General features: G+C 27.4%; 1 protein-coding gene across 1 annotated transcript; it reads left to right on the top strand.

Moving 5' to 3' along the window:
* The first annotated feature begins 7,723 nt into the window (after nt 1-7,723).
* Nucleotides 7,724-12,902, top strand: LOC129984680 (smad nuclear interacting protein 1-like). The gene is made up of 3 exons (XM_056094614.1): nt 7,724-7,903; nt 9,606-10,127; nt 10,726-12,902. Exons 2-3 carry the CDS (start codon nt 9,613-9,615, stop codon nt 11,495-11,497), a joined length of 1,287 nt encoding a protein of 428 aa, XP_055950589.1. The 5' UTR covers nt 7,724-7,903; nt 9,606-9,612; the 3' UTR covers nt 11,498-12,902.
* Nucleotides 12,903-16,188: the final 3,286 nt, after the last annotated feature.

Raw genomic sequence — 16,188 nt, forward strand, 5'->3', positions numbered from 1 at the left:
AAACTGTTATAAGATGGTGGAACTATAATTATAACTTTGTGCCAAACTTTTGTTTCAGTTGGCTGGGGAAAACATAGATTCGATTTTTGTATAATATTAACCTCATAAAAGGAATTGATAGCCAAAACATTCTCCAAGAATCTTCACGATCGATTAAGTAAAAATACTTAATCCACATCAAAGATTAATACTTCGTAACTACTGTTGCCAATACCATGCAAGGCGTTCACTGAGATAACATATCTATTAGAGAATATGGGACGAAGTTTTTTGAGGGGGGAGGGAACACTCCCGCTGGATTTTATCCAGCAAATGCAGGCTTTGTAGCGCTGATGCACGGATTCTCGATTCCGCTAAAAATTGGACAGGAATGTTATGAATGGCTCATAACATTCCTCAGTGTGCAGCCGCTTCATAAACTTTGTAGATGAGGTCGGTGTTTCGAATTACAGATGTGTCACATATCTTAAATTTCATGCATCTCTGCAGAAATAAATCCAGGTAAGTGAGGTTTGTCTTGGAAACCCTCGTTATACGTGCGTAACCTAGCTCATTCTTTGCCATTTGCGTCATTAACATCCTCAGTTTGATATTACCAAGAAAATGCCTCTTTTGCAACATCCTCGTTTTAATGCATCCTTCCTCAGCATCCTGAAATTATACTCAAGCCCTCCCACAAAATTATGAATCGTAATTGTTGTTAGCGGCTACGATATTCCTGTCTAAAAACTGTTCGTCATAGTTTGACAGATTAACACATAAAGGTGTAAGCAATTTCTTTTAAGATGTCTCTTACAAATTTATTATAACATCTTAAACCTAAAAAATACCACTTGAAACCGAATTTGTTGAAGTTAATATGATGCTTGCAATTGCACAGTCAGAAATGATAATAGGAGGAAAGCGATTAACATTTAATGCATAGTTATTAATCTAAAACTTGTTTATTGCTTGGAAAAATAAAAGCATGTTATTGTCTTTGTTGCTCTCGAAAAATTATTATACATCTTCTTACCACGCTGTAGGTAATTTTAGCACTCAAAATTAAAATAAATAAAACTTCAAAGTGATGCATTTCTTGAATGATGCCTGAGAGGAGACATTCGAGTGAGGCTAATATATATATATATATATATATATATATATATATATATATATATATATATATATATATATATATATATATATATATATATATATATATATATATATATATATATATATATATATATATATATATATATATATATATATATATATATTAGCCTAGAATAATTTAATTGTTCATTTAATAAAATAATTCACTTATTACATTTTTTTTAAAAAAAAGGTAAGTATTTTAACTGATTAAATTTATTTTTAATAAAAATTAAACTCAAAATTAGTTAAATTACAAATTCATTTCAATGACATGAATCTTTAAAAAAAAATTTTGTATCTATTATTTTAGTTAAAAAAAAAAGAAAAAAAAACCCTTTCAGCGTAATAAACATGTAATCATGAGGTGCTGAACAGAATTTTTTTATTGAAAAGTGATATATATTTGCAATCATTTACATTTTTTATCCATTTTTATTGATCTCGAATTTGGAATATCTATATATGAAATAAGTAATTTCACATAATTCGAATAATCTGAACAAAAAAATTAAGTTTTCGTTTTTGATTTTTTTTTTCCTATATTCTTCATTATACTATTAAATATTTATACAACTGTGCTGAACAGAAAAGAAAAAAAGGTAGTATTTTACTACATAATAAAAATAAATAAATAACTGAATAAAAATTGCATGCTATTTAATAGTATTAACAAAAACACTTAAAAGCAAGATCCAGACTTTTTGTTTTGTATACAAAATAAAATAAAAGATAAACTTGTTTTGTTTGTATAACTATTAAAAATTATTTTATTCATTTAAATTATTGAAAGTACAATTCTCATTTCTATTGAGCCTCAGAAATTGTTAAAAAACATTTTACTCTTTTTAATACTGAAAAACAGAATTGAAGTTTTGATGTAATTCTGAGAATCACCAAGGAAAAAGATAATAATTTATCTTATTGCATGAATTTATAGACGAACTGCGAGGAATTAAAATGTTAATACAGTTATTACTAATATTCTTTAAAATATCAGTAATATTTCGCTCCTTGGAGATATCCATGTTTTACAGTTAATTTAAGAGCTCAATTATGTTAACTGTGAAATTCAGCGAATGAATTGCTTTCAAAACAGTACCCATCTTCAGTATAATGCTCACGTCAGTTTAAAAATCAGCAGGAGTGACTTCTCCCACTTTTGCCGCATACTCTCTAACAGAGGTCTTATCTATTTCCTTTCGCATAAAATTGTAAACCGTGGACAAAGTCCTGAATGCCTTGCATGCATTGGCGATCTATAGTTATGAAATATAGATCTTTGGCTTGAATATATAATTCTTACTGAATCCATTGTACTGTGGTGAAAGCCTATAAGCCAGTTAACAGCTACGATACCCGAGCAATTGCTTTTGTATCGTGGTCATGTTACTGGCTGCGAACCACAAGGTCCCAGGTTCTATCCTCGCGCATCTCAATCCGCCACAGTACAAATATATATTTTAGACGCCTTTTCCTACCAATTTAAAACAAAATTCGGCATGTAACTATAATTGTATATACACTACAAATTAAATATTAACCGTCTAAATTGAAATATATGACAAATGTTTATTTGATTATCCATGATATGGGCTTTTTTTTTCATTCTATGCAATTCATCATCATTGTTGTATTTGAATAATTTGGGCGACGCTGACATATCTTGAAAATGAATGCGTTACCTTTTTTTGGCACGTAAAACCAGCTTGAATTTGAGTCTTCGAAACAGTTGTGCCGTCTTTTTTAATCTCTTGGGATATTTTTCTTTCATCAAAAGACTAATTGTTTTGTCTTTTACCTATATGTCTTTTTTTGTTCCTGTGATTCTCTGTGGTTTTGAAAAATATCAGAAATCCTTCTGCAGCTAGCGTGAAGTATACGAGCAATCTTTCTAGTAACATTATCTTCATTTTTACCGGCAAAGTTTGGTTTTTTTTTGAAAATTATTTAATACCTTGTTTTCACATTTAAATAAAATTCTAATAAACTGAGGGACTAGCTTCAAATTAAGAAGTTGTAGATATTAAAAAGACATATGAAATGAGCTGTAGAATGTAACGACAGCTTAATAAGATCAGGGGTAAATTTTTAAAAAATCTTATTTTGAAAATAAAAATTAATTTGGAATTCTACTTAGTTTCAAAAGAACTAATTGGCTTATTGAAAGAAATAACTGACAAATTTTTAGGTCAATATATAGGTTAAGATTTTTGGAAAATTTTGATTTGAGGGGGGGGGGGGAAGCACACTCATCGAAAACCAAAACAGGTGTTTTTCAGTCAGTATTGGCGAATCAAAAAAACAAAACATTTATTCCGAAAATGCTATACTACGATTTCAAATGATAATTTTATAATGGATAATTTTCAAAAAATTACTAAATTTATTATGAAAAAACAAAAAAGGCTTACTTTGTTATGATTGGTTCTCGAAAAAACATTAAAAAATATCGTTTGCGAATCCAATGGCCATCATAACATGAATTCAGGCTAATGGATGAAGACAGAATATTAGTGTGAAATTTAATTTTTACCGCTTTTTTTTTCAAAATCAATCATTATGATACCATTTCAAGTCGCGTATTAACCAAGCCTAGTAAGCAAATTTTTCAACTGTTTTTTCAAGTCAACTAACTTTAGTCAAGAAGAGCAAATGCGAAATAAATATAACAAAATACATGTTTGAAAACACACACACACACACACACTTTTATTATTGTACTGATCTTCTGCGTAACGTTTTAATTTTAATTTTTTTTTTTTTAATCTCACAATTAATTGTTTTTTACACTCATTATTAGTTGCCATCAAATCTAAATTTTATCTAATTGATGATTTACAGATATCGAAAGAGGAAAATATTAAAATAATGCACTGTCATCTAGAGCATACAAGTGAACAAAACAATTTAAAAACGTAAGCATATCGGGAAGAGAGCTATTATAGAATTTCGTCTTTATAAGCATAAAAAAAATGGAACTTTGGTTTGGAATTTAACACGCATTGCCAAATTTACTTTAAACTAAAGTATTAAAACATTACTAATTAATGAAAGACTGCCAGCCATGTAGGATAACAATAATAAATTTTAATTGCAAATTAAATAAACAAATATAGATCATGTTACATCGGACGTATATCCATCGACCAGCGAGAAGCAGAAGTTCGAAGCAAGCTGGCGAATCCAGGAAGTGAATCACTCATTTCCGTTGGGGAGCGAACATAGAGATGATGATGATTAGTATCTCAGCTCTATGGGAGCGAAGTTCATCTCCACAGGTATGAGTGATGCTTGTCGCCAGCTGGCGAAACAAACAATCATTTATCGCCTGTTTGGCCGCTGCAGAACTATATTTAAATGTTTTTTAAACTTCTGAAATATTTCCCTCGTTTTCCTACACAACCACAAGCAAAGAGAAATAATAATATCATGGAGGACATGCATGCTTGTTAACATGCTCTCCAAAGAGCTTGGCAATCAATTTTAAATTAATATAAGTGCATCTGTAGAAGCTTCTTTCATCAAATATTATTTCAATAAATGTCTGTCAACAAATATTTGTCTGTGAATTCTAATAAATTTTCAAAACGGATTTATTTTGTAATCTAATCAGAAAAAAAGTTTAATTAATTTTCAATTTCCCATTTCGATTATAAAGATATGAATGCTGCAAAATTCATTATATACAAGTATTTAATGTAAAAGATTTTCGGAAGACGTATTCTTACAGTGTTTTAGAATTTTTGCATGCAGCATACGAAAACAAATATTAATTACTTTTTTTTTCAATAAAGAAGTTATCTGATTAAACCAATATTCCGTGCACAATAACATAACCAATACTCCGGATGAATCAGCTGATCACCAAAGACGGCTAACGACAAAAAAAACTCCACCTTTCATTTTCATTTCAAAAATATCATCTTTCGGAACGTTTAACGCTAATTCGTTTCATGCTGCCTATGTTTTTTTGATATGTTATGAAGAATGGAGTTCCTAGAAAAAGAAGAAAGATCCAATTAAAGGCATGCATTCAATACCCCTGTTCTGTCTCATTATAAAGCTAATTATCGACTAAAGACAATAGAACTGTTATGTTATCAGTTCATGAGAGGTACTCTTTTTGAGATTCTTTTTTTTTAGCCCTTTTATAAGATATTTTATTCGAAATAGACCTCTAATCCGAAGCATAAAAAGGTTTTGGGAAATTAAATTTGACAACTTGTGTTTTTGAAACTCAACTGAAAAGGAGTTAATGAATCTGGGAAAAGGGATGCCTCATGCGAGTTAAATATTTTGTAAAAAAAACAACCCAAAACAGGAAATTGTTTTACCTGAAAACAAAACATATTTTGACCCATTTCAAAATATGTCCTCTTTCGAAAGGAAAAAAAAAATGCATTCATAATATTTGAATATTTAAGGCAAAAGTGGTATCTTTTAATATCTAAAATATAAAAAGAAAATAAATTAAATTTATTTGTTCAATTTTCATTGGCATGTACAGTACACTACAGACAATGAAGTTGTATAAATGACCATTGTAAAATAATACCCTCATATATTCCACTTATTAAATTAAAAGACATTTAAATGAAATTTGAAAAAAAAACCGATAATCCTTCTATATTAGTCTTTAAATTTCAAATTATAAACAAAAATCTAAGGGAGTTTTGTGTCTTTATGTATGGGAGATATAAAGGCTTATTAGGTAAAAACATGATCTTTTAAAAACACTAAACGCTCGAGATGTAAAAGATACTGTATCTCAGATTACTTGTCGAGATCATTATTAAATTAATATTTTTACTCCTAAAATATCTTTAAAAACTGTTAAAACTTCTGCATGAACAACATTACCCGTCAGCAATGTTTTGAACAAAATTACATGGTCATCAATCTCAAAATGCTCCTCAATGTAAACTTCAGATTTACTATGTGAAAAAACTATGCTTTGTATTTTACTCTACCTTTCACATCTAAACAGTGTCAAATGTATTGTCAGTTTATTCACTTAAAAATCAAAATTGAATCACCCAAACATTTCCAATAAATTATATGTACTTTGAGATAGTAAATAAACTAAGCTGGAAAGTATAATATGTTGAATTATTTCTTCTATTTCGATTAGCAGAAAAAAGTAAATCTTATTATCAGTTAAAGAAAATGAAAAAAAAAACTAATGCCAATTAATCCGCACTGTCTGATTATACGAAATATCGAGAAAGTACGAAATAAAGAAAAAGTAATATATTGAAAGTAAATATAGAGAATGTAATCGTCAAAATTTTTTTTAACTCGAGATTCGATGAATCCACATTTTAGACCTTTAGACCACATTTAGAATTCGAGAAGCACATTTTCGACATTATATCTGTCTCTCTATGACAAGGATAACTCAAAAATATTATGATCTACACGTTTTGATTTGGTGTACCGTTTTTTCATCAAATCTGTAGATTTCTATCAAATTTTAAGCACCATCTCTTCGGAGAAATCTGTCTGTTCGGTTGTTAAATATAAGTTAACACGATAGCTGCAAAACGAAGAAACCTAGATGAGTAAAATTCAGTACACAAATTTAACATCTCTAGCGTACACCTATCAACACCAATAAGGGATCACAAACATGCAAACGTGATTACTCAAAAACGAATGACTTAAATATATCAAATTTGGTATGTCGTTATTACAAGTGTAGTTCTGTGTCAAATTTCCGATTCCAGTCTGTTGGGGGAAAATGCTTCTATCACAGAAATTTAATTTTCGGATACTATTTATTCATTCCAGGTATTAATCCTCTCCCCCCACAAAAGAAAAACTTGCCAAGGATTAAATGACAGATTCAGAAGAAATATTAAGTTTGCGCCAAAGTTTAATATTCCGTAACTATTGTACATCAAGACATACAAGGTGATCTCCTGGATAACACTTTTATTAGAGTCAGAAAATTTTGAGAAGACCACTCCTGCTAGTTTGATTTCTGTAAGTTCCTGTTAGATTGTTATTGTGACGTATATTCGATCGTATTTTCATTAACTGGGATAGTTGTGTCATCAACGAAGAAGCAATCGAAGATATTGTTTATTGTAGGGAATTCTGCAATGTGCAGCATACCATATAATACACCTTAACAAATACTGAGAAACTCTGCATCTAATCTTCCAGAGTAGATTTTATAGCATTATAGTTTTGAAGAAAATGTAATAGAAAGAAATTTTAGTTTTTTTTCACAACATTTAAAAAAAAAACTCTTAAAAACTAAAAATGTAACTGGAATACTAGTTATTTGGAATATATATTTAAAAAATAATAATATTTATTAGGTAAATATTTACTAATCAAAACATCGTGAATTATCAGAACTAGTTGAACAACCGATTCAGTATTCATACCATTGCCTCAAAATGACATAAAATTATTTAAATAATTCGAAACTTAGAAACATTTCAAAGCAGATTTGATTTCTAAGATCTTTTTGGATCACTCACTTTTTTACCTTATGGTTATAAAATACCAACAATAGCTAGCAGCTGAGCTTTTCAAATCTTTAATTCTAGTTTCTTGAAATTGGCAACGGTCTTTTGTTTGGATTTCCTCATACGTTATTGAATTGTGTTTTATTTCATTAAAATAAATAAACAATTCATGAATAATTGTGACATTATTGAATAATTTAAAATCTTCAAATCAATAATAAAGGTTGTAGAAAGATGTTTTTATATTACTAATGACACATCTTGGCGGCTGAAAAATTAAATCGGTTAGTATCCTTTATGCTATGAGATCAATGTCCTTACTCAGTATTTTTCGTTATTAAATTGTGTTCTTCATTATTTTTATATCTATAAGTATAAGGATAATAGATTACAATATTTTTATGTATAAGTAATATTATTTTGGATGCAAAAAAAAATCTTTTGATATTTCTCGAATACCTGTTGATATTTGAATGAGAGTAAAATGTGTCAGTTAACATTCTCGAATGAAATTTTGTGAAATCACTGATTTGTTTCAGATCAAATGGAAGTTTCAGAAATTTAATTAACACATTGTACAGTTACAAACATCCTGAAACGAAAATAATTTTAAGTAATAACCAACATCTATCGCATTTATATTTTCTATTTGTTTGTTTATAGAAAATCATACTACATACGATCCAGTTTGTTAATAACAATAATTACTATAATAATTTCTCTAGATAAAATAGTAACTTGATTAATTAAAAATATGAAAAGTATTTATTAAAAGGTACACACCCTAAATATTTAAAATTTTATATAATTAAGAGTAAACTTGCATGACATGTTTTCCTGCATTAAAATTTTCTCTTGCTCTGATTGTATAATAAAAGTTGCTTCTTGAAATTTTGATTCATTTGTTTCTTTTTGGGATTCCAAATTTCGTCAATAATATTCATTTTTAATTTAGTAATTGGAAGGTGTATATTAAGATATTTTCATTGTAAAGATATATATTGTCATTATATAGTACATATTTAAAAACTTTTGTGAATGTTGTATTTTTTTATTCTGAAATTTTAGTTAACAGAAGAAATATCATGTTTAATCTGTTTGAGAATAAGTTGACTAATTATGTAATAATAATAAAATTGTAGTTTACAAAAATGCAAAATTAGGGCATTAAGAAAGATTCTTTTTCATGAAAAGTATTGCTTTTTTTGGAAAAGATTTAAATAATTTGATATTATTTTGAAACTTCAATTGTTTTAAAGCAGTATGCTATTTCATTTAAAAAAAAATACTTTGCTTGAGAAGAAATTTTATCATAGGATGGTTAGAATTAAAAAATATGTGTTGTAAATTTTTTTTCAAAAATTAGTAAATTTAAACAATTTACATTCAGAATAGGAGAAAAACACTAAAGAAAGAAGGGGGTTTAAAAATAGGGAAAGTGACAGACAATCTTTTTTTTTTTTTTTTTTCATTTCTTTATGTATAGAATTGTTTCTCATCAATATTTGTCCTCGTAATTATTAGATTGCATCTATAGTGCTCAGTGCAGGTATACCTTAATCCTAACCACTTTATATCTATTTGAAAACTTATTTTTTCATTATTAAAAAATGTCTGGATTCCTCCTCTGTATAAATTTTAAAAATGTATTGTCCCATTGATCTTCTGATTGTAATATTTATAATTTAAAAAAATCTGATTAAATTCTTACTTATCTAGCTCATATTTGATAATGGCAGTCTGCATTCACTTCTCAATTTTTCATTTATATATTGTTTTTCATTAATATTTATTTTTTGTTCGTGTATTAATTGTATGCCATTGGCAAACTTTAGTATTAATCACATGGCAATAGTAATCTTTAATTATAAAATAGCTATTTAGCAAGTGAACTTCGGTGATTGCTGGCGTGCTTTTTATACTCAAGTGCCATTATATCTTTGTAATTATTTCTCTGGAATTCTATATTTGTCTTTCATTTTTCAGGTTCAAAATGAAAGAAAGTAATCATAAGTCAAGAAAGCATAGTAAAAATGATCAATATGAGAAAAGGCATAATAGTAGAGAGGAATCCACTGATAAATATCGCAATGTGTTAAAGGAACGACATTGCAGGGATGATTTAGAGTACGACAGGAATGGAAAAAACCATTGCAGAAATGATTTAGAGTATGACAGGAATGAAAAAAACCATTGCAGAGATGATTTAGAGTATGACAGGAATGGAAAAAACCATTGCAGTAACTCAACTAAACACCACTCTGATTCTAACAAAGAAAAACATAGATCATCCGAACACAAAAATCATCATAATCATCCAAAATCTGTCATCTCATCTGGTAAAAAAGAAGACAAAAAGCACAAAAGATCAGCTCATCGTATTAAAGAAGTAGATGACGAGTCATATGAAGAGTTGTCTCGAAAAAAACGCAGAATAGAATCAGAATTACATGCTTTAGATTTAGAAGAGGCTGCTGCTAGAGAAGCTGAGAGTAAGAAAACTCAGAAGTAAGTCAGTATTCATTGTTTTATAGACAAATTGGATTATTTTTAAATAAGTTATCTTTTTTTTTATAAGAGCTATTCAAATATATTATTATATAGTATTCTCCTGTTTAAATTGTCAAACTTGAGTAATTAAAAAAAAAAAAAACAGTAGTGTGTAATTTGAAATTTGGTCAATAGAAATGTCTAAAACCTAAGCTATAAATCAATTGCAACAGTCATTTTGTAAGAAAGAACTGACATTTTAGACATACATTTATAGCTTTAGAAATAAATAAAAAAATACATTGAGTTTGATGTTAGAATTTGTTTTATAATTGGATAAATACAGTAATAACAAATTTTCAGATATACTTGTTTACAATTTGCATGACATTACCATGAATTGCATGATACCCATTAAAAATATATAATTATGGAAGTGTTTTATTTTATATCGTACATGAATTTAATATAATCCGACAAATACAAACATAGGAATATAAGGAAATTCAACTGGTTTTACTAGCTGAAAGTAGTTTGAAGTTTCTGAAAAGCTTGTTGTATTTTTGTGTTTTATTATTATTGTGTGTGATATCAAGAATTCATATTTATTTTCTAGGCAGCCTTCTGATGTCAACAAAAGAAAACTAGAACCAGTCCGAGTGAAGGAAGAACCTGTTCGTGTGAAAGAAGAGCCTGTTCGTATAAAGGAAGAACCTATCAGTGATGATGAGCGAAATAAACGGTCAAAAGATAAAACCAAAAACAAATCAGTGCCAAATGACAACAAAAGTAAAAAGTCCAAACCTCAGTCTTCAAAATCTTCTGGTGATGATGAAAAATGGGGAAATTCTTCATCGGAATCCAAAAAGCCAGATAAACCGAAAGAAAAACCTAATTTTGCTGTGTCGGGAAAACTTGCTGAGGACACTAATATGTATAATGGTGTTGTCATTAAATACAATGAGCCTGCAGAAGCTCGCAAACCTAAGAAAAGATGGCGTTTATATCCCTTCAAAGGAGATACAAATTTACCATTCATCCCAGTTCATAGACAGAGTGCATATCTTTTCGGTCGAACACGGTCCATTGCTGATATACCCATTGATCATCCATCTTGTTCCAAACAACATGCTGTGCTGCAATTCAGATTGGTTACTTACAAGCGTGAAGATGGTACAACAGGTCGCAGAGTTCGGCCTTATATAATAGATTTGGAATCTTCAAATGGAACATTTGTGAACAATAAAAAAATTGATCCACGCTGCTATGTGGAGTTGATGGAAAAAGATGTCGTAAAGTTTGGCTTCAGCTCTCGCGAATATGTTTTACTTCATGAAGAATCCCAGTTTGATGCAGAGGATGAAGATGTTATACTTGAGTCGGAATAGGAAGTTAAATTTTAGACAAAATATTTTCCTTCAAACTGTATGCCTTTTATTACATGAAACAATATTTTATGAAACTGTAAAGTGTTTCTTGTGCATGGACACTCTCCCACTATCTATGCAAATACACCTTCAATGTATAAAATGGAGTTATTTATATCTAATATTATAAATTTCAATATGTGGACTGAATTTGATGGGTTGAATGGTCAGCAAAATTTTGTACTAGCTGTAATTTTCATATTGATAGTTGTTGGAATGGCTCAGACCATCTTTTTTAAAAAAATTAGTATTAAATTTGATAATTTTTAGAATAATTTTTTTGTTTTTGTTTTTGTTAGTGAAATATTTGCAATAAATGTTTTGCAATTCTTTTAAGCAACAGAAGAAGGGGGGAAAAAAGAATGTATCCTTCAAATTTTTTTCTTAGTTGAAAAAAAACTGTTATACAAGTAATTGTTAAAAAAATTTTGTAGTAGGAAGTGATTTAATATATATATATATATATATATATATATATATATATATATATATATATATATATATATATATATATTTAACTAAGTAAACCAAAATACTTCAAACCTTTTACTTAGATTTAATTATGTTTCATTTTCCTTGTAAATTAATAGTTATTTTGTACTGAAAAGAAGTCATTGTAAAGTGGGGGTTAATTTAAGTCTAAAAAAATGTATAATTGAAAAATGTTTTATTTTATCTGAAGAAATTTATCATGCATCTATATAATTTACCAAAAGTGAACAAAAAGCAATAAAATTAAGATTTCTGCTGTATAAGATGTTAATAATATTATTATATGAAATGAAAATAATATTTTATAAATTTTATCATTATTCTGTTGAAGATTTGGAATAAAATTATTCCTTATAAATTGTATGCTAAAATGCCAAATTAGGTTTTTTGTTTATATATGCACTCACTAAAAATACTGGTATCTTTTTTTAGGGAGGGAGCGAGGGGGGGGGATTCTTTCTGGGCATATAATAACCTCACCCATATATAAATTTCATTCAAGGCAACTTAAAATTGAGAGTCTCTATTGAGCAACAATTATATCACTGCTGAGTAATATAGTATCTGCTTTTTTTTTACTATCACTGTTGATTATTAATTTTTGCAATTGAATTGTATTTATATCACATAAGTTATTTTTTATTTACATATTATAATTGGTATTTTTTAATTAGGTATCATTGTATAGTATGAAACTTTCCTAGTTCTGCTACCTTTAATTGTTTAACTATAATTTAAATGCCCACTAAAAGAATGACTACTGAAGGAGGACAAAAAGATGGTTTCTTTTTTTTTAAAGGGATTTGTAAATTTGTTTTATACACTTACTAGAAGATAAAGAAAAAAGGATTTGAATAAAATAATTTAATTATTATAGTTGTTATTATCTTACACATATATAAAGTACACACTTTATATACCTTGTATTAAATTAGTACAATGACAGTAAAATATTTTCCACATTATAAGAACTGTGCTCATTAAATTATACAAATCTATTTTTTTTTTTCAAAAAATATTTGGTTGTAATTATAAATAGTTGAAGCATCTTTTTTTGAAATAATTAAAATTAGAAAATAACTGAAATATTATGATGCAGATGTACTATTTTCATTACAGTGGATGTGTAAATATATATTTAATACCTATTTATTGACTTGAAAAATTCTCAAACTTGGTTGTATATATCATCTAGCCTAGAAGCTTATAATGTACACGCATGAATTTTTAAGTTATTGGAATTATTAATAATAATGATTTATGTCAAATTTCATATCAGTTTTGTACTATTCGAAATAAATTTTGATGTTATTGTTAATATTGAAAATCCATGTACTTTTGGCTTTTGAAGAATACACAATTGAAGTAATTGAAGTAACTTTTTCTTTTGATAGTATTTGTTTCTTAGGTAGTTTTTTTTTTTATTGGAATTATATTTGGTTTTTATCCATTAATTATATCTCCATTTTCCATACTAATGGGAAATTTGGGCTTATAATGCTTGGAGAAATTAAACAAGATAAAAGTTCAAATATAAAATTTCAATTTCTCTCTGATAATGATTTTTTTCACATTAATACTACTATTTTTAAATTGATGAATAGAAATTGTACACATTTACCACTTCTTTTTATATCAAAACATCATTGAGGGAATGTAATTTTATTTCTGAATATATCTTCCTGCCAAATATTACACTGAATTCAATAGATTAAATATGATACTTTTACCATTGGATTAATTAAATGCAGTTATGTAATTGGAAATGAATTAATTAATGCATTTAAAAAATATATATTACAGCAAAAAAATTAATAAGTCATGTTTCTAAAATTAATTATTGCATTCCAAAATTAAGTGGTCTGTTATGAAATGGATTGAAATTTTTTAAATTTTGCTTGGAAAACTACATATGGAACAATTTACAATAGTAAATTCAGAATCCTTAAAAAATTATAAATTGTTTTTACTTACATAACTGATTCCAATCATTACTCTTAATAGAAAGGTTACTTTGTTCTTTAAAAAATTGCATCTGAAATATGCAAAATTGTTTTCTTTTAATATAGGTTATATACTTTAAAGCATTAAAAATGTATATAGTATGAGCACATTTTCCCTTATCCAAAAATATTATTTTGTTAACTCGGAATGAAAGTGTTGTAACGTATCAAAAACATTTAGTGATGACAAAATTTTAAAATACTATCATTAATAAAAATTTTCTTCGCATATTTAAACAGAATGTCAATATTGCCCTCCTACATGAAAAAATTTATGATCTATTGTCTTTTAAAAAACAAAAGTGCTATGCTTTGAAAATCAGAAATAAATTTTATGTAGTAACATCTGTGAACTTAATTCTATTTTAATCTTTTAAAAGAACATCCTCAAATCAAATATGAATAGGCAAATTACTTTTTCAGTATAATAAGCAAATAGGAATTTTAGTTGCAATAAATCATGAATAAAGATAAATAAAGGTTTCATAGCTACAATGATAAGTTAAACAGATTTTTCAAAAATAATTGCTACTCATCGTTATTGTTCTTTAGAAACAAATTGTAAAAAAAGAAAATTAATGTACTGATATCTAAGATATATTCAGAGGATTCACAATAATTTTGAAAACTCCTTAATTTGCTATATTTGGGACTCTGAAAAAGTCCTTGCTATTTTGTTGTTTCTTCATAGATAATTGAAAATGTACATCTATTAATTTTTAGAAAAGAAGAAATAGTTTGCAACTTGTTTTTGCTTGTGAATTTGGCTGATAAAAAATTATTAACTAACACCCCAGCCAAAAAGTCTTAACAGCTGGAGATAATATTGTGCCACTCACAATATTTAGATGTCAAACTGAAATGATCTTCAAAGTGCTGGATAATTCTTATTCACAGTAACTTCTAAAAGTGTTCTTACACTTATGAATTTTAATGAAATATTCTCTATTCATTATTAAAAATTAATATTTCAGAATGATAATTTTTTAATATCTATACTTGTTTTTTAACAAAACTTTATTGAATATTTTTAAGATATACCAACATTTTTTTTTTAATGAAAAGAATGAGAAGTTAATTGATGCAAGTCTTCATTAACATCATTTATTATGTAAAGAAATCTTTACATGATAAAAAATATTGGGATATTTGGGTTGATTAACATTTGATAGAATATCCTGAAGCTCCACAAACGTTTTTAAACTGCTGGGCATAGACTGCAATTTGTTCAATTTTTATTGTAGTAGTTATTTCTGTATCAGTTTTTGCATTAGTTTAACACTGCTTTTTTAGTTTGGTTTTCGTCTTAATACTGTATCTTTTTATTCTAGCTTCTAATTCTCTCTAAATAAGTTCTAGAAACCTTGTAATGTAATAGATAGTGCTTCAGTCTTACAATCGCTCCAAATAAGTTTATTGTGTTTAATTCTGGAGATTGAGCTGGTATTTTCAGATTTTATGAACAGTTATAGAAACATTAAATTTGAACATTGAAATCAGCGTGCTTAGGATCATTATTTTGATTACAAAACAAAGTCTAATCATTTGAAAATTTTAACTATTTAAATAAAGAGTATTATTCATTATTGAATCAATAATTACCAATTGCCTAGTCTTGATGCTGGCATGTGCCACATACAAGAACATCACCATCATTGTGCTTTATTATTGAAACTAAGTTTTTTGGTTTTGCTTTTATTTTTTCCATAATATTTTATGCCCATCAAAGGAAAAAAGATTACATTTGCTTTCATTCGCAAATAAGATGAAATTCCAATACATCTCCATACATTTCAAATGATTCCAATATATTTTGAGTTTATTTAACCTTGATTTTACAAAAAAAAAAAAGTCTTAAGGTTTGTTTTTTGTATTAAAATTTTTTTCTCAAGGTAGAACATTTATATAATCTAGCTGATATGAATGACCATAAAATAATTTCAAGTAAAACTGAAATAGAAAATTTTTTGGTAAACTCTGGAGGAAAAAAATCCAACCTTATAGTACTTTGAACATGGATGGATTTTCCACAACTTTTTGAATTTTATATCTTATTATGTAGAATCAACTTAGACAGTCAACCTGTTCTCGGCATGTTTTTACTTTTATTTTCTTTTTTTAAGCGTTTTAGCATTTTTATCAATGGGATAAATTTAG

Source organism: Argiope bruennichi, chromosome 9 (assembly GCF_947563725.1).
Source record: "Argiope bruennichi chromosome 9, qqArgBrue1.1, whole genome shotgun sequence".
Lineage (NCBI taxonomy): Eukaryota > Metazoa > Arthropoda > Arachnida > Araneae > Araneidae > Argiope > Argiope bruennichi.

Bases quoted from the DNA above. Each gene is read 5' to 3' on its own strand.
- LOC129984680 (XM_056094614.1), top strand. From the start codon at position 9,613: ATGAAAGAAAGTAATCATAAGTCAAGAAAGCATAGTAAAAATGATCAA. The intron at 10,128-10,725 runs GTAAGTCAGTAT...TTTATTTTCTAG, and splicing joins GAGAGTAAGAAAACTCAGAA to GCAGCCTTCTGATGTCAACA.